General features: G+C 37.9%; 1 protein-coding gene across 3 annotated transcripts in view; it reads right to left on the reverse strand.

Moving 5' to 3' along the window:
* The window catches only part of VRK2 (VRK serine/threonine kinase 2), an 88,177-nt gene that overhangs the window by 39,344 nt on the left and 22,402 nt on the right, over positions 1–26,431 (reverse strand). For all 3 annotated transcript variants that reach the window (XM_072635501.1, XM_072635504.1, XM_072635502.1), the window contains exons 3-7: positions 22,028–22,086; positions 21,420–21,489; positions 18,724–18,811; positions 17,679–17,784; positions 16,376–16,468 (exon numbers count right to left, since the gene is read on the reverse strand). In XM_072635501.1, the coding sequence (XP_072491602.1) occupies positions 16,376–16,468; positions 17,679–17,784; positions 18,724–18,811; positions 21,420–21,489; positions 22,028–22,086 (416 nt within the window). The remainder of the gene's footprint in view (positions 1–16,375; positions 16,469–17,678; positions 17,785–18,723; positions 18,812–21,419; positions 21,490–22,027; positions 22,087–26,431) is intronic.

Raw genomic sequence — 26,431 nt, forward strand, 5'->3', positions numbered from 1 at the left:
TTCTGCAACTATGATCCATCAGTCCTGATTTTGCCCTTTGCAGCCAACAGTACAAGTTTAATTCCACATAATAGCTCCTCAGACACTTGAAGAGATCATTCCTCCATTCCCTTGGTCCTGCAAAGTCTTCTTTTCAATCACATTCCTGGATCCTTCAAAGTGATCCTCATATAGCATGGCCTCAAGGCCCTTCATCATCACAGCTGCCTTGCTGTAGATTCTCTCCATTTTAATTACTGACATTTTGCCTAAAATGCCTGGAACTGAACATAATAATGTTGATGTGGTCTGACCCAGAGGTAGGATTAACTGTAGTTTTCTTATTCCTAGAAATCATGCCTCCTCATAATGAGTCCAAGATGGCACTGGCTTTTTACCTGTTATGTAACGCTCTTGATTCATAATAACTTACCCTGTGTATAGCTCTTTTCAGAAAAATTGGCCAATAGTGCCTTCCTTTTCTTATTGTGAAATTGAGTTTTAAACCAAAGTATGTGACTTTACATTTATCCCTAGTAAATTTCATTATATTATATTCAACTCAATGTTGTATCCTGTCCAGATGATTTTGGATACTGACTGTCATCAGTGTGTCAACTATCTCTCCTGGCTTTATGTGATCTACAAATTTTGTAAGCAGCTCATCTATGATTTTATCTAAGGCACTGTATCTAAATAGATGCCCTGGGACACTCCAGGGAGCCCTTCTTCCCACCTTTCACCAGTTCAGAATCTAACTGTAGGACAGCCTATGCCACACATTCTTCACTCTCACAATAACAGCATGAAATACTTGAATCACTTTGTTAAAATATAGATAAACTACATGTAAAAGATCACCCTGTTCTACCCATTCAGTAACCCATAAAAACCAGTTTAATTAGGCAGTGCATGATCAATTCTTGATGAAACTATACTGGCTCTCCAACCAAACATAACTTTTCTAAATTTTCACAAACCATTCACTCAATAATCTGTTCTAGAATTTTGCCAGGAATTGAGGCAAAGCTCACTTGCTAATAATTTGGAAACTCTTCCCTTAAAAGGAAAAAAAAAGCCCTTTCTCCAGTACTACTGTCCCAATCTTCTCTTTCTCTCTCGGGTATTACTGACAGTATCCCAGCAATCACATCCAACAGTCCATTCCAGGAGAGATTTCCTCGGACCAGCTGATTTGAATTTATGGGGTGGGAGGAGGGAGAACTAAATCCTCTTCTATTTATATCATGAATCAATGCTCTATTAAACATTATTTTCCTACCCTTTCCAAAAATCATTCTCACTGGCAAAGAAAACAGAAGGAAAATAAGGTTTAAGCAGGACTGCGCCATTCTACATTGTCAGTCATCAGCATCCCATGCAACCCAAACAGCAGTCCTATCATCCTATCAGATGATTCTCCTCGCTTTCTCCCAGTACAGCCAAACACAACAACAACATCCCCCCTTTATGTGGTCCTCAGCCTTCCTCTGAAGCACTGGCTCACTCTGAGCTTCGGCACACAGTAGAGTTGTCAGGGTTCTGCATTCATCCCCTTTGACTTTTATTGCTCCATCTATACATATCTTAAAAAAAATAAATCTAAGTTGTTTGGTGAGTTCTCTGTACATCCACATTGGTCTTTTCAGGAAATTCTCCTTTTCTAACCCAGTTGGAATCTTTTCTTCGAGTGTCTGTAGAATTTCATCAATAGGATTTTATATAAAAAGGTCCCCTTTTGGGGACAGGAGTTATACAAGAGGGAAGGCAGGTATCTTAATGTGTGTGTAGTTAAAGGCAAATGTTAAAATAATCAAGGTGAGCACTCTATGAAAATTGTTTAAGTAAATATTACCTAGGCAGCAGCTCCCTCCCTGTGGAGGGACTAAAGTGGTATCCATGTTGGCTTTTGTCTTTACTTATCTTTTTTTAAAATTATTTGAATATTTTTGCATTAATTTATCATTTATTTGAAGGTGTGCCTAAAAAGCCTTTATAATATTTGTATAAATATGTAGACACACTCACAAATGTACATTCAAGAGTCAGTTTGGCATAGTGGATAGAAGGCCACTTATATCAGGAAGGCCTGGGCGCAAGTCTTGCTTCTGACATATTTTAGCTAGGTAACCCAGAGTAAGTCATTTTACTTGTAAGTGGCCCCACTCACCTCCTGAAGATGCTTAGTTAATCAGTACAGTTAATGATGTGTTCTGATAAAGCTTCCAAAAAGAGAGCTCCTCCACTGATAAAATCAAAGATCCAGTGAGTCAGCCAGGCCCCAAGCACTTACTAAGCATCTACACACCACACACATATATGTACACACATCCACAAATGCATACCTACATACATGTACATATGTACACACACACACACACACATATATATAATTTTGCCCTCATGAAATCATTGAGAAATAGAAAAGGCATATATTATTATCACACTCTGGATGTCACCATTACCCACAAGTGTTCCACTTCCTTTAACAAAATCTCTTATATTCCTCTATCAGACCATTACCAACTATCATTCCATCTTTATATATAGCTCACCCCTCTCCAAAGCTACTGCACTCCAAACCAAACTTTATTGAGACATATAATCCCTTAGAACCCACAGGCATTAACTCTTGTTCTGATTTTACCTTCCTCCCTTTCTAATCTCTATCTTATATTTAACCAATTCAATTCTACACTGTTCCTTACTCTGGAAGTCCTTATCACGTAGCAGGTAAAAATAGGCAGTAATAATTTTCCAACAGAAGTAATGTAAAGGATGTTACCAGAGAGGGATTTGAGGAGAAAAAGAAAGTGAACCAGGCATGTGTTAAGAATGAGGGATAAAGCAATAGATGGAATTCATGTTCTACTAGATGGAATTTATGTTCTACTAGTACCCAAATGATAGCAAAGAAACTAGCTATTAGTGGGTGGGCCACGTAAAGGATTTACAGAAGGGTATGTGCAAAGTTTTCAGTAAAGTATCTCATATCTTTCCTGTGGAAAATATGGAGAGATGTGGCTCAGAATATCATACAATGGGGAGTTGGAATTAGTTGTAAGGTCAGGCTCAAGGAGAATTCATTATTACTAGCCCTCCTGAATGGGTTACAGTTGGGATCATTCAATAATTTAATAAACACCTACTGTATGGAGGGAGAGTTGGTGCATGATTTTTGTTAACAGATGACTGTACACTCAACACAGCCTCTGAGGCTGAAATGCAACAAAGCATTGATTGATTCTCTGTTGCTTGTGCTAATTCTGGTTGAACACATAACCCCAAGAAAACACAGGTTTCTCCACCAGCCAGCACTACACCATCCATACATGGAACCACTGGTTACAGCAAATGGAGATATTAATACTGTGGATTAGTTCACTTATTTTGGAAGTATACTTTCTAGGGATGTACACATAAGGTCAATGCATGCATTGTCAGAGCAACTTCAGTGTTTGGCAGCGCCTAAGGAAAGTGTGGGAAAGAAGAGATATAAGCTGCCTACCAAACTGAAGGTCTACAGAACTGTTATACTAACCTTATTGTCGTATGCCTGTGAAAGCTGGAAAGTGTACCAGCACCATGCCAGGAAACTGAGTAACTTCCATTTCAATTATCCTAGTTGTGAATATCTTCTGGTCCTACCAAGGTCCTTTCTTTACCTAAACTGCCAAGAATATATTGCAGAAAGTACAACTCTGATGGGGTGACGATGTTGTTCAACTGTCAGGTGTACATCTGCCTAAAAGACAATATTTTTATGTAAAATTTATGCAAATCTCACATGGAGGTCTGAAGAAGCAAAACAAGGACATTCTCAAGGTCTCTCTCAAAAACTCTGAAATTGATTGTAAGACATAGGAGACACTGGCACAGGACCATCTAGCACAGTGTGCCCACATCAAAGAAGCCACTGTGCTCTATGGGCAAAGTAAAATTGCAGTCACTCAAAAGAAATGTGAGATATTTTAGATATTTAGAGACATCTCCTATCCAAATGTTCGCATGGACTAGAGGCAGCTAGGTGGTGCAGTGGTTAGAGCACCAGTGCAGACCTGAGTTGAAATCTCACCTCAACACTTGACACTCACTAGTTGTTGTGGGACCTTGGGCAAGTCACTTAACCCCAACTGCCTCATCCTGGGTCATCTCCAGTCATCCTGATGAATATCTGGTCACTGGATTCAGATGGCTCTGGAGGAGAAGTGAGGCTGGTGACCTGCACAGCCCTCTCTCACTCAAAACAAAGTCAAGTGCAAGTCATGTCATTATTTCTCTGATGGCATGGTCTTCTTTGGCAACAAAGGATGGACGGACGGACACATACACACACACACACACACACACACACACACACACACACACACACACAATCTAGAGTGATGTCATTTTGGTTCTCTTAAAGAATGAAGGACAACAAGCAAACCAATGAGCCAGGAGCTGTGCTTGGTCGTTTGGGATACAAAAAAGAGACAAAATAGAGTTCTTGTCCTCATGGAACTCACAATCTAATGGTGGAAACAATATGAAACATATATATATATATATATATGTATATACACATATATACATATATATAAAAAAACTAGATATATACAGAATAAATAGGAAATAATTAATGGAAAGAAAGCACTGGAATTAAGAGGGGTTGGGAAAGCTTTCTTTAGGAGGTAGGATTTTAGTAGGGACTTTAAGGAAGTCTAATCCATCCTCCTCATCCACCAGCTAACTCTAGGCTTTACTTGGTATAGATTCATATACCGGTACTAAATAGCCATGGAATCACTGCAGTACTTTAAAGTTTGATGCAAATGCCACAATATTATCCCAAAATAGGCACATTTAGAAAATTCACCTACAGGGATTCAGGGAATCCTTCCTCCATTTGGACTATGAGGTGGACATCAGTGATGACAACAGTCAGCGCTTTGGTGATCATATGAAACCCTGCTATGTGTCTCACTTGCTATTTATCATCAGAGGATTATTACACAAACTCATTTCTGATTACAACTCTCAAGCGCTCTCTGAGGAAAATGAGAGGGCAAATACTAAAGGTATAAAGAATATAAGACTTATAATGGGAGACCTCACTTAGTCTATTGTTTATTGGTTACAAAAAAGCATTTGACTCTGTAGAGCAAACTGCAGCCTTAAAAATTCTCCACCAAGGTGTCACCCATGCACATGGTAAGATCATATCAACTAATATCTGATCTTAATCTAGACTTTTTTCTACAGTCAAATCCTCTTAATTAGCACACCCTGCTAGAAACAGAAGTGTACCAGTTAAGCTCTCATCCTGATTATCAGAGACTGATGGGAATTGGGCCGGTGGAAAGAGATATTCACTATTCATGAATCTCTCTTAAAACAGGCAATTTAGAAAACACTTTAAAAACTTTAGAAAGGGAAGATCATCTTATTCAGCAACTCCAGTGGTTTTCATTAAAAAGCTAACATTTATCTTGTTACAATAATTATCTTATTGGAGTAGGTCATAATATTTTCCTATTCCTTCAATGAGATACTGCAATATGAAAATCATCACAATAAACTAAATGCTAACTTATTAATGAAAATCACTATACAGCAGAAAGAGAATGAAGCACGGAATGAATAAGGAGCAAGTTTATGTTCCCAAAAGCCATTCACACCTGTTACCTGCTATGTGCACTCTCATGGACAGATCCACTACTAACTCGTGCTATTCTAGTCATTACTGAACAGTAGCCTCAGAATTTACTTACTGCTCCAATTGGCTGGCCAATGATCAAAGTAGCAAAAATGGAATACAAATGTACTTTCTTCCCCAAATCGCTGGTCAAAGGAAGTGCATCATAAGGTGTTAACTTGCTCTTCAACTTCAGTTTTCATTTATATGACCACAAAGGTAGAGTATTTTTGTTGTTCAATAGCTTAGTTATCTTTCAATGAACTGCAGTAAATCCGTAATTTGTTTACTATAAAGATGACTTGTTCTAACACCAACAAAGGTTGTTTTTTCTGTGTTTTCTGATCTCATAATTAACTGATCTATTCATAACATCTTTCATACGCATTCCCCTTCTCTATCCTGATACAGTCACCACCCTGCTGAAGACTCTCATTAACTCATTCCTGGTTGATCTCCCTGCCTCAAGCCTCTCCCTCTTCTCCATCTCCCCATTCCAGTGATACTTCACTTAGCCATCAAATTGATCTTCCTTGAGTGCAGGTCTGATCATGTCACTCCCAACCCTGTACCATTTAATAAATCCGTGACTCCCAATTGCCTGCAGGATCAAATATAAAATCCTCTGTTTGGTTTTAACATCCTTCATAACCCAACCCCTTTCTACTTTTCTATCTTACTACTTTTTGCTCCACACCACCCCTTCCCATTTGCTCTGCGATCAAATGACACTGGTCTCCCGGCTGTTCTGTGCTTCATCTCCCAACTCCAGGTATTTTCATGGCTGTCTCTCACACCTGGAATTCTCTCCCTCTTCATCTCCAAATCATGGTTCCTTCATATATCTTGTGTGTACACAGTTGTTTACATGCTGTTTCCCTCATTAGGTGGTGAGTTTCTTGAAAGCAGAGACTGTTTTTGCCATGTTTTTGTATCCCTAGTACATAGTTTCTATGCACATAGTAGGCACTTAATCCTTGTTGACTTGATATTAGATTCACTGAGAATTAGGACCTAAAAAAACAAACACAGAAATACACACACACACACATTCCCACACAACGCACTATTTTCTCATGAATAAGACATGAACTTTTTAATCAGTTCACTGATTAATCCACTTCTAGACCATTCACCAAGAGTACACAGTTCCTTCGACTCTATAGCATACTTCAATCTAATGAATTAAGTCCTTGAATCAGAACAGTGGGAGTCTTACAGTTTCCCTGATACTGTTTGCATTTGGTTCCATAATATGCTTTCAGTTCCCCAACCTACCCCACCTTGCCAAAGATGAAACCCTAATGTGATTTTAAGCACTATAATCCCCAGGATTTGGGGAGCTTCTTTCCCAAGGATGCCTTCATTTACTAAAGAAAATTTTGGGGATCATTCTTTATTTCTAATTTGCCAGCTGGTGGCTCAATGGACACAGCACTGGGCCAGAAGTCAGAAGACTTGAATTCAAATCTGACCTCAAACACTTATTAAACTGTTTGACTCTGGGCAATTCATTTAATCTCCATCTGCCTCAAACACCTCAATAGTAAAATAGGGACAATAAATGCTACCTACCTCCCATTGTTGTTGGGAGGATCAAATGAAATCATATTTGCATAGGGATTAACACAATGCATATTGTTGTTCAGGCATGTCTGACTCTTGGTGACCCGCTCAGGGATTTTCTTGGCAAAGATACTGAGGTGGCTTGTCATTTCTTTCTCCAGTTCATTTTATAGATGACAACACTGAGGCAAACAGAGTTAAGAGTCTTGCCCAGACTCACAAAGTTACTAAATATCTGAGCCTGGATTTGAACTCAGGTCTTCTTGACTCCAGGTTGGGTTCTCTACTCACTGTGCCACCTAGCTACCCATAGTAGGTATCTAATAAATATTTGTCTCTTTTCCCTCCCCATTTTAAATAGTTTTTATGGGACTGAGAATACTCCTAATATCTCATCTCCCTTAAATTCCAGTTGGATTTTAAAAAGACATAATAGGTGCAGGGCTTTTAATGGGAATAAATCAGCAAGAAGGACAATCTGGTTTACATCAACCTTTGGTCTTTCTGTCTAAAGCAAATCTGAATTTTACTGGGAATCACTTGTATATAGGATGTGTCCTTTGCCATTATAAGTACCTACCACAGTAACTTAAACAGAGAAGGTGCCAAATGATATTTGCTGATTCAATCTGACTTTACTGTAGGAATACTTTGTGTAAAAATATATATTTTTTAAGAGTTTAGAAAATATATGGCTGGGTTTAACCAACATGCAGTTATTAGCATCTGAGATGTTTATGGGGATATTCATTGCTCTGTCCTGGAAATAGCTCCTGAGTTCTTTATGGACTGTCTCCTGATGCTCATGAAGCCAGGATTTCTCTCAGGCAGCTCTTACCAGCTACCACTCTTTAGTTCATATGACCTGGACTCCTTAAAGGAGTTTCTTAACCTGGTATCTGTGGCCTTGATTTTTTGTTGTTGTTGTTGTTATTTTAAAAAATGTTTTGATAACTGTATTTCAATAATTTGTAATCCTGGATATATTATTTTGTCCATTAAAAAAACATTATTCTAGAAGGGGTCATAGGCTTCATCAGATTGCAAAAGGGATTCATACAAAAAAAGTTTAATGTCCCTCTTCCAGAGGTTTATTCAAGTTTCTTTAACACCTCCTCCAAAATTCTTAGGATCATAATAGGCTGGCTGGAAGAGAACTTATAGGTCATCTAATCCAACTCTCAACATGTGGATGATGAAACTGAAGCCTGAGAAAATTCAGGTGACTGACCCACACAATTAATATGTAGCAGATACAATATTCACACTCTAAATTCAGTGTTCAAAGAACTATATCCTTTCCAATGTTCTCTACTCTTGGGTTAATTTGATTCAGTCACATTGGCCTCGGCTGTGATTGGGGATTCACTACCAAACAAGACACTGTCTACAAGCTTTCTACGGACTGGACTGGGCAAATCTTTCAGTCAAATGTGAGTTTTCAGCCTTAAAGGAGTTAGAACAAATATTTGCCAGTGGAATGTAATGGGCACTCAAGAAATAACTGTGGATTGAATGAAGAGAAAATTCATTTCTTACAAAATACTGGCACTGGTGGGTAACTAAAACACCTTTTCTTTGGCTTAGAAAGAAAGCATTTTGTAAAACTGATAATACAATATAATTTGGAGAGCTAGTTTTTGTTGTTATTTGAGGTAGATAATTTACTAAAAGGACCATTTTCTCTAATACCATAGGTAGGACTAGACATTTTAAATTATCTTTATGCCAAGTTTTCCACCTATCAACTATTCTAAGGTATTTATTTCTGTTCTCTAAACCTGAAAGTGGTATGCATCACAGGAAAATATTAAAAAAAATAACAGCTAGCACTGCTAAAGAACTTTACTGTTTGCAGAGTACTTTTTACATTTGTTATTTCATTTGATCCTTACAACAATGCTGTGAAATAGGTGCTATCGTTATCACCGTTTTAGATGATCAAACTGAGGTTGAAAGAGGCAGCTAATGGCAGAATGGGCTGAGCGCTGAGCCTGAAATCACACAGACCTGAATTCAAATCTAGCCTCAGCTGTGGGACCCTGAGCAAATCATTTACCTTAGTTTCCTCAACTGTAAAATGGGGATAATAACAGCAATAACTCACAGGATTGTAGAAAGGGATCAAAAGGGATTTGTAAAAAGCACTGAACACAATGCCTGGCACACAGTAGGTACTATGCTTCCTCCCTCCCACACCTTCCCCTTAAGGGACTTGTCTAGGATTGTAAGGCTAATAAGTATCTGAGGCAGGATCTGAACTCCACTCTTCAAGACTTTCAAGTCCAGTGCTCAATGAACTATGTCACTTAGCTGATTCTTCAGGCAGGTCCATGCTTTCAAAGTCTCTGTCCTTGAATCAACTCTCTCTGCAGTTTCAGTGCAGTGACTCTTGGTGAATCAGTAAACAGGGAGTAAGAGCCCAGGAACAGGAAGACTAAGGAGATTAAGGTGAGTAGTAAGGAAACTTAAGACATAAAAAAGGGGGTGAATCAGTTTTTTAAAAATATTCTACAGATTTGAAGAAGTACAGATCTTCGTTGCATGTTTTTGTTACCTGGAAGCCAAAAATAACTAACATTCCAGCTTTCTTCCTAATGGTTAAGGGTCTACTTAAACCTTCCGCGGTGGACACTTAACTTTGCCCATTTCAAAGCTGTCAAGTGCTACAGATCTTCAGTATGTTATTACAGATTGCTAAAGATGCCATGGCCAACAGCTCACTTTCTTATTACTGTATTGCTAGAATTGGAGGAAATCAACCATCCAAATTTGATGACTGAAAAAAAGCATAGCTGAAATCTACAAATTATCCAAAATTTTATTTCAGAAAATAGTGCCAACTTTATTTAGCCCATAAGTCTTTTATAAAGAGTTTTACAGAAATTATCTTTTATTTCTTCTGGTCTTGAGTGAGGCATAAACTGGATAATTAGTTTCAAAACAATCAAGTTGATTTTATGAAGGAAGGTGCAATGCAAATGATAGAGACCTAATTACACTGAAGCCTTATGCAAAAGAACAAATAACTTCCCAACTCCCACCTCATTAGTCCCCACCCTAAGCAAAGCTACAAAGCAAACTCCCCTTTCCTTAGTGAGTGTATCCTTCTCTCTCCTTGCAGGACTTCTTCTGTCCCTCTCTGCTCCCATTCCTCCACCCTCAGGTATTCTAAATAATCTAGGTCTTTCTGGTCATCTGGGAATACATCTAGTAAACTCACTGATAATTAGGTATTGAAGACTTAAAGTGTTCATTAGGTAAGTTTGCATTTTAGAATAAAAGTCTTAGAACAAAGAAATGAATTACAGGCAATGGTGGGAGAAATCTTTTTGGGTAGAAGAAGTGCTTATTTTCTTTAAATCAGACAACATAAACAACCTCTGAATCTTAGGTCAACTCTAGCTCCCGTAACATTTTAAAGATAATGTCTGAGCTCTTGGCTACAAGATATTGAGACAGGTGGTTAAGTAATTAAGCAAGCTGAGCAACCTGTGTTGTCTTCCTGTAAGATTTTCTGGAACTTACAAATATAGCTTTAGACATAAAATATGAACTTAAACAGACAGATCTGATCAGGTCACTCCTGTTCAAAAATATTCCATGGTTCCCTATTTCCCCCAGGAAAAAATATAAAACTCTTCAATTTAGCATTTAAAGCCCTCCTCAATCTTGCTCCCACTTCTCAGACATTTCATATTTTTTTCCCTTCAGACTCTCTATATGCCATTGAAACTGATCTCATGGTTGCTCCTCACGTTTCTTATTCCATCTCTGCACTTCACAGCACAGACTGTCTCTTCTCCTTGAAACACACTCCCTTTTTCACTTCTGCCTCTCAAGAATGGATTCCTGGCTTTCTTCAGCGCTCAGTTCAGGCTCCACCTCCTATGACAGACACATTCTTGATTCCTCAAAGCTGTTATTCCTCTCTCTCTCTCGCCCTCACTAACGCTAAGTTCATGCTGTATCCCTGCAATAGAATTTAAGTTCCTTAAGGGCAGGGATTGTTTCATTTTTGTCTGTATATGTATCCCCATCACCTCATACAGTAACTAGCTCAGAAGATGTGTTGAATGAATGTTTGTTTAACTGAACTGAATGAACTTAGGTGGTTTTACCTCCCACTTTTTTGTCTTCTCAGTTAATAAAGAGAATACCTAGAAAATGCTGTTTTGAGTTCTATAATAGTGGATGACATCACTCTAAAACTGCTCAAGAGATCCATACCAGGTAACCTTTGGAAATAACTAACTTGTAACTATTAACCAATACCAAATCAAAAGTCCTGTGCCTTTAGAGGTAAATAGGGACCTTAAACTAATCTAGTACTACATTCCCAAAATATTGAATAAAGGAAATGAGCCCCAAAGCCACTAATTCATATTGCTGTAGAATTCTGGCTACTTCGTACTATTTCTCAAATGGAATAGATGATGCTCTACCAGAGAAGCTATATGTTTCCTGTATTTTCAGATTTTACTTACTAAAAGCTAACCAAATTATAATCTGATTCATCAGGCAAATATAGATCTATCATGGCTCAATCTAGGCACTATGAAGCATAACTATAAGGATAAAGATAGAATCCTTCAAATTAGGAAATGTGAAATCTGACTTTGGCACTAGGGAGGGGAAAATGGACTGGACCTGTAATTTTATGGGTGTAGTGAATAGCTGGATCATATCAACTTTTATCAAGTGCTTATCATGTGTCAGGAATTGTGATAGATGGGCTATCAAGGCAGACTACAACCTTCTCTACCTCTTGTCATAGAGCACTGAGAAGTTGAGTAACTTTTCCAGGATCACAGTATGTGTCAGATGAGATTTGAACCCAGAACTTTCTTTTTTTTTCTGATTTTGTTTTATTAATTATTTTATTTGTTTTCAGTTTTCTACAATCACTTCCATATATCTTAGATTTTTCTCCCTCTCTCCCTCCTCCCTCCCAGAAACAGTATGCAATCTTATATAGGTTCTACACATACATTCTTATTAAATACATTTTCACCTTAGTCATGTTGCATAGAAGAATTAAAATGAATAGGAGAAACCATAAAACAAAACAAAATATGACATAACAGAAAATAGTCTGCTTCATTTTGCGATCCAATTCTACAGTTCTTTCTCTGGATGTGGAAGGCATTTTGCCTCAAGAGTGAACCCAGGACTTTCTTACTCTAAGGCTAGTCCTCTATGCACTGCATCATGCTCTCTCCTGAAATCTATGTTGAGAAAATTCTAATATAAAATAATTAACCATAAAAAATTTACTACATATAATATTAGTCTGATCTTTTGATACTACCATTTAAGAATGGGGTTTGTTCCTCTCTTATTTTTGTTTCTACGCCCAGAATTCTGAACATGTTCAAGTTTCATAACAAAAAAAAATTAAATTTTTAATACTTAAAAGAAAAAATTTCACTGAAAATCTAGCACAACAGAAAAAAAATTGTTATTAAGAACAATAGCCTGGAGGGGGTGTGGGAAGGAGGCAGGACAGAAAAAAAGAAATTCAACTCCTCTGTATTAGGATCAGGAGGGGAGAGGAAAACCTGGAAAAGATAAATCCAAAAAAGTTTTCTTCTTGGGATCCATGTTATGCATTTAACAATCCTGACAGTCTTGCATTAGGCCAAGATTCTGAAGCTTAACATAAAGAAATATGATTCATGAAAGTGTAATTTTTAAAACAGAGATAGTAACTCCTAAATTTTTATAATTCCTATGCTATATCCTATGATTCTTAGTTTTCCCTTCCAAAAAAAAAAGTGCTCAGCAGTTTAAATTGGCTGCTTTTTAAAAATGAAATTACCACCCCCACACATCAAATTACCACAAACCAATACATGAAAATAACAATAGCAAGTATTTAAGGTTTACAGAACAATTGCCATGTTCTCATTTGATCCTCATAATAACTCTGAGGTAGGTGCTATTGTTTTTACAGATTTACAGATGAGGAAACCGAGGCAGCCAAAAGTTAAATAACATGTCCAGGGTCACACAGCTAGTAAGTATCTGAAGCCAGATTTGAATTCAGACTTTCCTGACTCTAAGTTCTATGCTCTATCTACTGAGTCACAGAGCTAAAAATATAACACAGTACAGCGATAAACAAAAACTTTATCATCATGACCACTGAAACACAATCACTGTGAAACTAGTCATGGAAAACAAGATAAAATGTTCTTTGGAGGCAATGTCACACAGAAGAACGCTGTATTCAGACTAAGAGAACCAGTGTTCAAAAAAGCCAGTTGTATCACTCACTGTGTGACTTTGGGCAAGACACTTTACCAGCCGAGGCTTTGGGTCCCTCAACTATACAGTGAAACATTTGGACAGGATAGACCATAAGAGAACCCTTATGATTCTAAAATCTATCTTCCTATATTATGAATTAGATCTCCCAATCAATTCTAATCAATTGACTCTTCCAAATCATTTTAGCAAAACAGAGTATGACTGAGGCATTGCAGAACATTAGATCATTATGAAATTTCATACCAACTTTACTGATGGATAAAGTTGACAAATCAGCACACAATAACAAAAAAAACTGTCTCTGGTGGATAATAGAGGTGGCTATCACGTGTATAGCAAGTTATTCTCTTTCAAAGTGAATATATTACTAAGATACTGCAAATAAGCATACTGGTCAGAAGGGGAAATCCAATAAAGGCAGCCTTGATTAATACAAACCCAGTAAGAAAACTGATTAAAATATCTAAATAATATAATTTAAAAGAAACATATCTAACATCTTCTTTTCTCAATTTAAGATATACAGCAGAACCTTGTTAAAATGCTGGTTGAAGGACAAAGATTAGAGATCCCTGTTATGGGACTCTCAGGTTACGTGCTATGATGTACTATGTACCACTGTGTACACAGGGGGCATCATTTGACCTGTAACAAAATCAAATTTGTGCAATACCAAAGTACTTTATAATAAGGTTTTCTCCTATGTCCCCCACACAAATAATATTGTACCAACATGCTATTCTCTATGACAAATTGCCTCAGAGTTTTCCAATGCAAGTGGGGCTCTGTCTGCTACCCAGACACTTAGTTTTACAGGTCCTCGATAAAGAAAGCATGGAGGTAAAAGGCTTAATTGTAAAATGAGGCTTATGTGCATATACCATGTAAAAGTCTTGCAAACACGCAGCCACTCTCAGCCTTACGAGCCACTGTGATTGATACATGGATTGTGTTGGAATTCCCTCTTGCATATGGTGAACAAGGAGCTTTAATGAGGCTTATGACCCTACTTCGCTGATATCCCAGGGAATCTTAAAGCTAATGGGTTGCCACCAAATACAGATCAGGTGTTACAACTGCTTTTCCCAAAACGCTAAGAACTTTCTAACTTTAAGCTCCTTAACTTTCCTACCACTATGAAGGCAGGCCATAGATAATAAAGTCTCAGGTACTTATGGATAATCATAAAAAAAAAATTGGCATTAGGCATAAGGCAGCTAAGTGGGGCGGTGGACAGAGCTCTGGGCCTGAAGTCAAGAGAAGCTGAGTTCAAATCTGGCCTGAGACACGAGCTGTGTGACCCTGAGTAAATCAATGAACTTCTCCTTGCTTCAGTTTTCTCAGCTATAACATAGCGATAATAATAGCACCTGCCTAGAAGGGTTGTTATGAGCATCGAATGAGATAACCTTTGCCATGTGCTTAGCACAGTGCCTGGCACATAGACTTATTCCCTTCTTTCCCACTCTACCACACTGCCATCTATAGGGAGGATGCATTACTTCAAAAAGAAAACAATGTACTCAACACCATTTAATTACTTATAGTTTTTCCCAAGTCAAATTTATCAATAAAACAAGTATTTACTGAGTGTTTCTGATGTTACATACTCTAAGTTCACAAGAAGACCTGGTCTCTGAGTAGCAATGTAAGCATCAGGACAACAATACGACAGCATTGTACCCAAAGTATGTAGCTGAGATTATAAATGCCGCATAAACTTAGAGGAAGGATAGGTCAGCATGGCCTAGAGGTGTCAAGAAAGGCTATGTAAAAGGGAGGGGGACTTTAGCTGGCCCTTAAAGGATGAGACAGATTTGGATAGACGAAGAGGAGAAGGAAAGACTTTTCCAAATGGGGAGAAAAATATGAGCAAGGGTAGATATGAAAATAAACACATCAAGACTCATGGCTAACTTCCAGGAATTCATGATAATGGGTAATAAGTCTAGGCAAGGTAATTCCACAAATACACAGTAACACTGCTGGCTGGAAGCAGGATGCCACAATTCTATAACCCAGATAGAGGTGGACTTAACTTTACCTTTGTTTACTAGTGCCTTTTTTTCACAGAGAGTGAAAAATTAAAAACACATTAAAAATTCCTGAGGAAATTTCTAAGAAAACCAACTGTTTTCAAGAATCTTTAAATGTTAGAGAAACACAAACTATTCTGATCTACTCATTAAAGTAGATTCCCTAAGGAAAACTGAACACAAACTTTGTTAGCCTCAACACAGTTACTTATGTATTTGAAAGTAATAAAACCGGACTGGTTTTAAAACATTCTGTAATCCAGATTCTTCACTAAATCAGACTTTCCCCTAACCATGTACATTTGTATATGAAACAGAGCCTCTCTTTTGAATCACCACCAATCCCTGATTATAGAACAGGCACCTGAGAGTATAGTAAATTATAAGTAAATCACCTTCACAACTGCTTAAGATTACTGACGCACTCTCCTTCAAGAGCTAGTCTCAGGAAACAAGACTAAGAAAGGATTCAATTCGCAAACCATTTTTAAAACACCCAAATGAATGTAAATTTAGTAAAATGGAATACAACCATGACACTACTGAATATCTGAGCAGCACAAAAGCTCTCATTCCTTTAAATATACATCAATTGGTATTCTAATTACAATCATATGACAAATCTGTCCACGGTAGTGAGTTTTCACTGTGCTAATGCTTAATTCCTCATCGTACTCCAAGTTTTCCCCTATTCCATGATGATAAAGAGCATCATATCTTGTCATTATATGCCTATCTTTATTTTAACATTGTAAACTCTTTGGAATTAGAGTTTAACTTGAAGGGACTCAAGTTAGGGCTCTCTATGCTCCCAGTACAGTTCCAAACTTGATATTGTATTTACCTGATGGGGATTTCTGTAGCCCAAGAGTAGATTTGCTGCTTTAATATCACCATGCACATATTCATTTTCATGTATATATTCCAACACATCCAACTGTGAAATAAAGAAGATATGGTAACATCATATTGCCACCTATTTAGGATTCACCTTGACAAACTAGCATTTTTGAAAATAAACTTTTAATACAAAGGGGTTCCTTTTCCTACAAATACCACAAAAAGTGCCCTATTTCATAGCCATCTGTCTATCACCCATACTTTGGGGAACCTCTTCTAGAGTTCATACCCTTTCAAAGCCACAGGGATTGCCTATCAGCCAGCATTTACTTCAATGCTTTCTTTTTTAGAGGGGGCACTAAAGGAAGGAAATCTTCTCACCCCCTTTCTGGGTTCAGCAACATACATGACTCCTGACCACCCAGCAGCTGAGAAAAGCAAGTTTTTGTTTTTTAAACATTCTCCTTTTTGGGGTGAGGCAGGATTAGAAAGTCAGATGATTCAGCAAGAAGGTAGATGGTAAAGGAGCCAGAGCAATCAGTGACAGAGTCACTTGCAGCAGGGTCCTCAGGAGCTCCCTAGCCAAAGCTCTATCTCCAAACCAGGCTGCAGGGAGCTAGGAACAAAGCCCTTTGCCCAAGTGCATTCATTCTCCCCTTCCCTGTAGAAAGTCACAGAAGGCATTCATCTGTAGCTTCCATTCCTGTCCCACTGTGGGTAGCAGAACCAGGCTCATTCTACTTAAAATGGGAAAAAAAAAAACGAACCAACGAACAGCAAACAAGATAAGACAAATATGTGGCATAAACAAAATGTGTGCAGGGGTGCTATTAAGATTTCATTGCCTCTTGTTTGGCAAAGTCTGCGTAACTCACTGCCACAACTAATTATTGCTTTCATCCCAAATTCATGGCAATAAAAACTTTATAGAACCCCATATTATCACATGCGTAATATATAAAATATTATCTTACGCAGTAATTTGCATTGTTATAAACATATGACAAAAGGGAGAGCATTCTAACAGCCATGCAGGCTTGTTCTGACATGCAAAAACAAAGCTGTGAGGAAAAAAATCAGGCTGTAGACCCCATGCCTAATTGAGTTTGTAGTGCCAAACACAGCACATTCTGTCACTTAGAGAGCCCACTGTTATCAATTACACCAAAGTGGCCTCTACGCCAATGACTGACATTTCTAGGGCAGGAAAGATTTCCTTCCCTGATAATTTTGCAAACACTAAAGATCTATATTCTGTAACAAGTAAATATCCTGAGTAGCACATGAAAAAAGATGCTCCAACTCACCATTCGTACACCCAACTGCAGGACAGTTGACCTTTGAAACCTGCCTCTCTGGACAAAGATCTTCTGTAAGTCCATTCCTAATCTTTCCATAACCATGAATCTATAGCTGTAAGAAAAGACACAAAATAGAGAGCCAAGAGGGGGGATATATGAAAATGTCTATTCAAAGAACTGAAAAACAAGTATTTCTGACTTCATAGACAACAATGATGGTGAAATTAGGTCCCTGTAACTTCAGTACATACACATGCAAAAACAGTAAATATGTGCCACTGTGTGATACTGAATTTAATCAATAATATAATGTTAGAGTAATTTGTACACACAGAGGACGAACAGGTGTAATGTAAAGATCTTCCCCACCTATTAATGGGTCTCAGATTAGGGGAGGCTTGTTTTGTAGGAAGGCCCACACCTTTTGCTAATTGCTAATGAGGCACTGGGTCATGAGGGTTGTGCCCTCTGGCTCTGAAAAGTGTATATACACTCTGAGGCGAGGTTTTGCTTTGGGGGTTTACTCTTTGGAAGAAGGTTAGTGGGCTAGATGAGACTCTGGGCAGCTGTTAAGGAGCCCCTCAGCTTTGAAAATCCAGATGTTGGTGCTTCTCTCTCTGGTAAGTATGTATGTATGTATGTAATAGTCAGATAGTTGGATCTGTCGATAGTTGGTCTCCGATGTATGTATTGCTTATGGTCAGACAATTAGAATGCCTGTCTGTTGGCCTTTATTTCTCTACTTGTATTTTCTCTGTTGGTATATGTGATTAAAGAAGATTGTTTACCCTTCAAAAGTTGCTTTCCTTTTAGAAAAGCAGATCTAGGAAGCTATGCTAGCAGATCATCCTGGATGTGTCAGGGTGCTTGCTGCTACAGTAGGCCAAGTACAGTCATTTATTTCTTAATAGAGACTACGGTAAAACTGTCCATTCTCTCTTTTCCTGAACTCAAAACAAGGACTGACTTCAGTTAAGATGGCTGATTGGGCTAATAATGTAATCTGGGCCATGGAAAACGGCTCACTGACAAAAGGTTGATTCCATTTTACCTTTTTCCATTGCTTTCAGCCAAACCTGACCCCCAGAAATGAGGAATTCCTAAAAAATCAAGTTGTTTGAGTGCCATCCATCTTTTGACTGCAAAGAGGTAAAATAAAGAGTCAACGTCATTTATAAAACCATTTCATATTTCACATACGCAAATTTTCTGACAATGATCTGGCCATCCTACAGAATCTTCCTTAAAACCATTAAACTATAGAAAAAAATAACAAATTAAATAAAGATAATAACTGGAAAGTATTTTTTAAAAAAGAAAAATTAATGTTTTTGTTGTTGTTGCCACAGCCAAAACATACAGTGCATGGTGAAGAATTGTTGAAGAACCTTTCCATACAAAGGTAGGAGGGTCCTCAGACAGGAGACACAATCAGTTACAGGACTATTTGAAGTCCTTCCAGCTTTCCTGGGTGCGCATGTGCTCCCCTGTGGGGACCTTCAAGAAGCCAGGGTCACTTCATCACCGAAGAGAAAATATATTTTAGTAATATAAAGCGTGTGGAGAATATTTAGCATTTAAAGGATGAATTTCACACAAACAAAAACAATTCATACACATAGCCCCCCAAATACATTTGTATCCTCTAAGCATACTTCTCTTCTACCCTTGAAAAAGGCACTAGCATCTTCTTATCCATTAGCTTCGATCCTAGTCATAAGACAAAAGTAACAACCACCACTAGCTTATCTAGGGGTGAGCTGCAAGACTGACAAAGAGGAAGAAAAACGTCCTCCTTGTGGAGAGCAAGAACATTTGCCTTCCTTCTCTTAAAGAGTAGTGGAGAGAATGTTTTCCTTCCTCATAAGCTCCAAAAGGCAAGGTATTGACCCCTCTGAACCCCAAAGTACCAAGTGGATAATTACTTTACTTGGAACTGAAGGCTACACTCTGATTAGAAGATTCTACTTTCTGTTCTCCTATGTAAATTCAGTCTAGTCAAATTCCTTTAAGCTACATGATGCCAGGGAACCACCCAGTTTGATAAAATTTTTCATTCTTTAAACCAATTTTAGTTTTATTGTTCAATATATCTGCCACACTTGCCTTACTTTTAACTCATGAGGTGGCACTACTGACACAAAATGAATTGTAATTGATTTTAAATATTTGGAGGAAGCGGTTATGGATTGTGCAGGAAGGGGAAATGATCCTTATTTAGAAAATCATCACTTTTTTTCTGAACATATATCAAGGAACTTTGCTTTTTGCTAATTGTTTATCATGTCAACCCACCCATTTAATACCTTCCTTATCCTGCCCCCACTCAGATCTATCACCATATATGGCTGGTGGAATTATTTTGGCCTCCCAGAGTCAATCATATCAATTTGGCATTCAAACTCCTACAATTTTGGCTTCATTTAGCCCTGAAAGGAACCTTAGAAATCATCAAGTCCAACAGTATCAGGAAATCAACATCAATCAATAAACATTTATTAAGCACCCACTATGTGCCAAGCACTGTCTCACAGATTTAGAGCAAGAAGTTGCTTCAAATGTCATGTAGTCCAACTCCTTCATTTAACAAATGGAAGAAATTGAGCCCCATGAAGATTAAATAACCCAATAAAACTCACACAGGTAGAAAGTGTCGAAGTCAAATTTGAACCCAGGTCCTCTGACTCCAGATAAGGAAACTTCTGTTTTAATCACTATAAAGTTTAAGCTTATTGTTTTCACAAACTTTTGAAAACCCTCAAACACACCACCCCTGCAGGGTTCTCTCCTCTAACCTCCACTTCCTGGATCCTTTCAAGGCAGCTCAAACCCCTCTTTCTACAAGAGGCTTCTCACAGTTTCTCCCCCAACTCCACCCTCCCCTTTCCATTTACTCTGTACTTTTCTGGAATGTACACAGTCAATGACTAGTCTCTCCCATTAGAAAGTGGGCCCTTGGAGGGCAGGGCCAGAGTTTTTGCCAGACTTACATTCCCAGCTTTAATGAATCTTGACTGAAAGACTGACTTACCTCACTGCATCTCATGTCTGCTTCTACTCCTTGCTTGAAGGCACCCACTCCCCAAAACTAAAAAAAAAAACTTCCTTTTGTTTTCCTCTCTACTGCCAGTTTTCACATGGAGAGATGGTATAATCTCCTAATTACAGTGAATTCAAAGTCACAGATAAACTCCTGTGAAGTCACAGATAAACTTCTGTGACGCAGATTGCAAGTAATAGATATATATACTAGGGCAAAGCCCAAAGTATGTAAAGGTTAAGTGCACGGTCACACTAACAGTTAACAGTAGGAGGCAAAATCTGAACCCAGGTTATGCTGATTCCAAATCCAACAGTCCATCTTCTGAGAAACATTGCCTACTTTCCTATCTACTCCTCTGCCCTACATACCAAGATGGTCTTGTGTGACAATTAATAAGCCCATCATTCTAATCACTTACTAACATGCATACTATAATTGGACCAGATTCAACAACACAGTATTTAGTAAGTCAGGGAGAACATCTCTGATTTTAAATATACATTCCATTAGGTATAACATGGAAGGAACTGAGTTGGCCTTCACCTTCTGTCTATGACATATGATATAATACAACAGTTTTATCCTGGGATAAAATCTCCTCTTGACAAGACTCTTTCCAAAGCACAGATGATATAACCAAATATCAAACACTCACTTGAGCAAGCACTTATGTACAAGTGGCTTACTAGGCTAGTGTTACTTACTACAGTCTGGCTTTGCAGCTCTCTGATAAAACTTCAGTTCTGAAAAGAGAGGACCATTTTCTTGATATTCCTGTAAAGAAACATGGCAAATATGACGTTCTCTAAATTTTCAAAATTAAAAAATGATTAATGTGATGAGGAGAAAAATAATTCCCCAAATGGGATTTAATATTTCAACTGTTCAGAAATGCCCATTATATACTGCAGCACTTGAACCGGTAATGCATTTTCCATAAAACACTGACCCCCAGACACATTTTCACTACAAATCTCTAAGCATCAAATTAACCAGAAGGCCACTGGAAGAATCTTGTTTCAACATTGGATGTACTGTGGTTACTCTTCCTATACAGACAAACCTAAAACCATACTCTTTTTGCAGGAGGCATTTAGAAAAATTAGACAATTATGGTGATGAAGGACACCAATGCAGTGAGTAACAAAGTATCATCAATAACATGTAATCCAAAAGACATCGAGGATTCTCCACAAAATAAACTTTATCAAAAGTAAGCAATGATAGGACTTAAGATGCCAAAATGCTATTCTTTATGAAACAGAACTATGAAAAAAGGTATTTAAAATAAGTTATTAAATGCAGTCCTTACCACTTTGATAACATGAACGGCATCTTCATCTTGTATTGGTTTATTAGCACATGGAGAGGCTACAAAATCAAAGTGAAAAAGTTATTAAAATAGGAATAAACATAATAAAAATATGGAATAAGCAACAGAATTAACCACTCAGTATTGCTGTTCTTCTCTTTGCTGTTCAGTCATGTTTCAGTCATGGCTGACCCTATTTGGGACTATTTGACAAAAATACTGGAGTAATTTGCCATTTCCTTCTCCAGCCCATTTTTACAGATCAGGAAACTGAGACAGGCAAACAGGATTAAGTGACTTGCCCAGGGTCACACAGCTACTAACTGAGGTCAGAATTGAATATAGGGAGATGAATATTCCTGACTCTTTATGTGACCTAGCAGCCCTAGACCTTCTCTACTTATTACATTAAATCCACTAAATAATTTACTCTAAAACCTTACTCAGATTCTGCTACTGGAAACTGTGGCAATTCAGATGTGACACGTGTGATTCTTTCTGATGAAAAATTTGGAACTCTTTCTTCTGTATATTTCTGAGCTCTCTAGCTTAAAATCAGTGGTGTTCTCAAATCAAAGGACTAAGGCTAACAAAATTAAGTATTCCTTCAATATTCCACTCCACCAGTTCAATTCTTATGACTTCACAGAATCACAGGATTAGAAAGGACTTTAGACACCATCTTGCCTAACCCACTCCTAGACAAGAATTCTCTCTATAATGCAGCAAAGTAAGTAGTGATCCTCTAATATTTGGAATAGTTCTAATTTCATCAAGTTTTTTTCTTCTATCAACTTTAAATGTCTCTTTGCAACACCTATTCAAAGCTCCTTTAATGGCAACCCGGAAGCCAAGGAGAACAAATCTATCAAACTCCATTTATTCAAAAGGTAAGAGTGGCTATATGTTTGGCTACTGGGCATATATTTTTGCAATATAGCTGAAGTATTGAAATTTTATTTTTGCAAAAAATTCTTCATTTTTGCTAATATGAAACTTTTGTTTTATTCATATTATGAAATAAAGGACTAAAAATATATTCCTTAAAAAATATCCTATGTCCCAAACTTTACATATCTCAAAACTGTTCTCCCCATATTAATCCAAATTAGGGAGGGTATTTTGTTTTCAAAATAACTTACTGTACCATTTCTGTTGTGTGAGAGATCAGAATCTAAGTACATGACAAACTTTCAGGGAAAAATAAAACTTTGAATTACCATGAAATATTAAGAGGTGTCTAATCATTCCCTTTCTCTCATGTTTTGTCTTTTAATATCTATAGCCTCCTTTGCTTCCTGCACACCTGCCCAGCCACCATGCTTAAAAACAAAAACCCTTCCTTTGCCCTCTTGACTTCTTAAACTACAGTCTTTTCCCTTTAATAATCAACTCTGAAAAGAATCACCTATACTTGCTGCCTCAAATCCTTACCTCCCCCTCTGTTCTGTCCCTTGGCATCTAGCTTTCAACCTGACCACTTGACCTTTGTTCTCTCCAAGGAAGCCAATGACCTCTTAACTGAAAGGTGCCCTGGTCTTTTCTAAACCCCCATTCTACTTGACCTTTGAAGCTCCTGATGTTCTTCCTAGATACTCTCTACTCCTCTTGACCTCCATTAACACTGTTTGCTTCTGCTTCTTCTACCTTTCTGATTACTCCTTATCATTGTGCTCCTTCTCACTACGTGTGGGCTCCATCCTTGGATCTCTCTCCTCTCTCTATTCACTCTCCCTTAGTGACCTCAATGGCTCTCTTGGGTTCAATTATGATCTTTCTGCAGATGAATCTCAAATTTATATATCCAGTCCTAATTTCCCTCATAAATCATAATCCAACAGTACCAATTACTTACTGAACATTTCCAAACAAGCTTATATATCATATGCATCTCAAAACTCCAACTGGGAAAAACAGAATTTGTTATATTTCCTCTCTCATCTAAATTTCCCTACTTTTATTGACAGAACCACCATTTTTCCAGTTCAGCATTGGGATCATAAATAAGGCCAATCGGCCTCCCATGGCCAATCAGGTTTCAGGCAGCTAGATTAGGCCTGTAGTGAAGAAAAACCTGATTCCAAATTTGGCCTTACACACTTACTAGCCATGTGACCCTGGGCAAACCACTTAACCTCTGCTTGTCTCAGTTTCCTCAGCTGCAAAATGAGGACAATAACAGTACCTGCCTCACAGAGATGTTGTAAAGTTCAAATGAGATAATATTTGTAAAATTCTTAGCACAGTACCTGGCATATAGTAGTGCTATATAAATGCATACTCCCTTCCCCTCCCCACTTTTTCCAATTCTTTCACTTCTTTCTCCACTGTATCTCTTAAATCCATCTCCTTCTCTCTCCTCATCTCATCAAGCCGAGTTCAGGTCCTTCTCACTTGTACTATTATAACAGCTTCTTACCAGGACTCCCTCTTTCTAGTTCCACCTCAATCCCCCAATCCATTTTTCACATGGCTGCCAAACTTACACTCCTAAACCACAAATCTGAGCATATCTATCATTCCATTCAAAAACCTTTAATAGCTTACTATTGCCTCTAGGGTAAATATACTGTTGTATCGCCTAGGCAATATTCACAGCACTGGTATTGACTATGAATATGCCTTCGAAGTTCTCAATTGCGAAGTACAAGACTCTCCATATAGCAGGCAGAATAAAAACATTTATTCAGATGCCAGAAAGTCAAATCCCAACACCAGAAAGCCAAATCCATCATAGTAACCAAGAAGTCAATACACATTATCACTGCAAGGGACAAATCCATTCCCAAGCCTTCCACCCCTGCTGGGGCCTTCCCACAAACACAACACTCAGGAGCCTTGCTGTGTCTGCCTGTGTCCTCTCTCTCCTGTACCCTAACTACTCTCACTCACTTCCTCCAGTTCTGCTCCACCCTTCCTGTTCCACCTGCTCAGCAAGCTCCTCCCACCACATGTGACTTAGGCTTCCATGTGACTTAAGCAGGTTATATGGGCCTATAAATGAATGGGAAAGATTTTTCCATGTAACTTACCATTACAACTTAACAATCCTCTAAGATTTAAATTCTTAATATGACTTCCTTCCCACACAAGCTGAAATGACAATCAACTTGGTCTAACTATTCCCTGTATATATCAGTCCATCTCTTGCCTCCACACCTTTGCTCAGGAAGTCCCTCTTGTCAAACAGTTCCTCCTGCCTCATCTCTGTCTCACAGAACCAAAAGCTTCCTTCAAAGCACACCTCCAATGCCACCTCCTTCATGAGGCATATCCTGTTTGGAGTAATCATCCTTCTATGAGAAAGAGAGTTAGTTATTTTTCTGATTGAGGCTAAGATGTCCAGATTTCATGTCCATCACTGACCCCCACCAAATTCCCAGTTATTAATGACATCTTCTCCCTGATTTCCCATATCCAATTAATCACCAAATCCTATCAGCATTTCCATGATACCATCCCTTATATCTGTCTCTTCCCTTTCATTTCCATTATCCGACTTAAGACTCTTGTAATCTAATACCTGGATTACTACCAGAGCCTCCTTGGTCTTCCTCTGCCAATTATTTCAACTTCCAATCCATCCTGACCACTACAGTCATAATAATCTTGCTAAAACATATTTAAATCATGTCTCTTTACTCAAAAACCTTTAAAGGACTTTTCATTTCTTACTCCTGCATTCAAGGATTTCTGTAGTCCAACCTCAACTTAAATTTCCAAGATTATTTCCCACTATTAATTGACACTATTAATTAATAAACCTTAGCCATGTATTTGGCATCTTACCCTTCTCCCTAACCCCAGATGACTATAAATTCTAGGAGGGGAGGGAATATTTTTCCAAACTTTGTATCACTACAAATATCTAGCATAGGGCTCAGAATATAATAGGCACTTAACAAATATCTGAGTTTCTGTTTGTTTCTTTGCTCTTAATATTGTGCTTCAGCTAGTTCAGTCTAGTCAATCTCCCATGAAGACAGTTCGCTCATTCCTCTCATGTCAGCTTTTCTTTTCCATTCTATCCAAAGCTTAAGCATTATTCATATGTCCCACTTTCTCCATGAAACTTTCCTCAACTGGGATCCTACGGTATTTTGTCTGTAGCATTCCTCAGGTACCACTATACAGCATTATTTAACATTAGAGTTCTGGCATGCCATCAATCAGTAAACATTTATTAAGTAGTTAATAAATGTTTACTGATTGATGATAAACATTTATTAAGTACTTACTATATGTCAGGTGCTTTACTAAAGTAGCCACCTCTCAAAGCATTTACACTCTAATTAAGAAGACAACAGGTAAAATTATTAAGTACACAAAAGACACTTAGAAAGTAAATAAGGTAACCTTAAAGATGAAGGCATTATCCACTGGGGGAGCCAGGAAACAGAAAGA

The sequence above is a fragment of the Notamacropus eugenii genome, chromosome 1, assembly GCF_028372415.1.
Source record: "Notamacropus eugenii isolate mMacEug1 chromosome 1, mMacEug1.pri_v2, whole genome shotgun sequence".
Lineage (NCBI taxonomy): Eukaryota > Metazoa > Chordata > Mammalia > Diprotodontia > Macropodidae > Notamacropus > Notamacropus eugenii.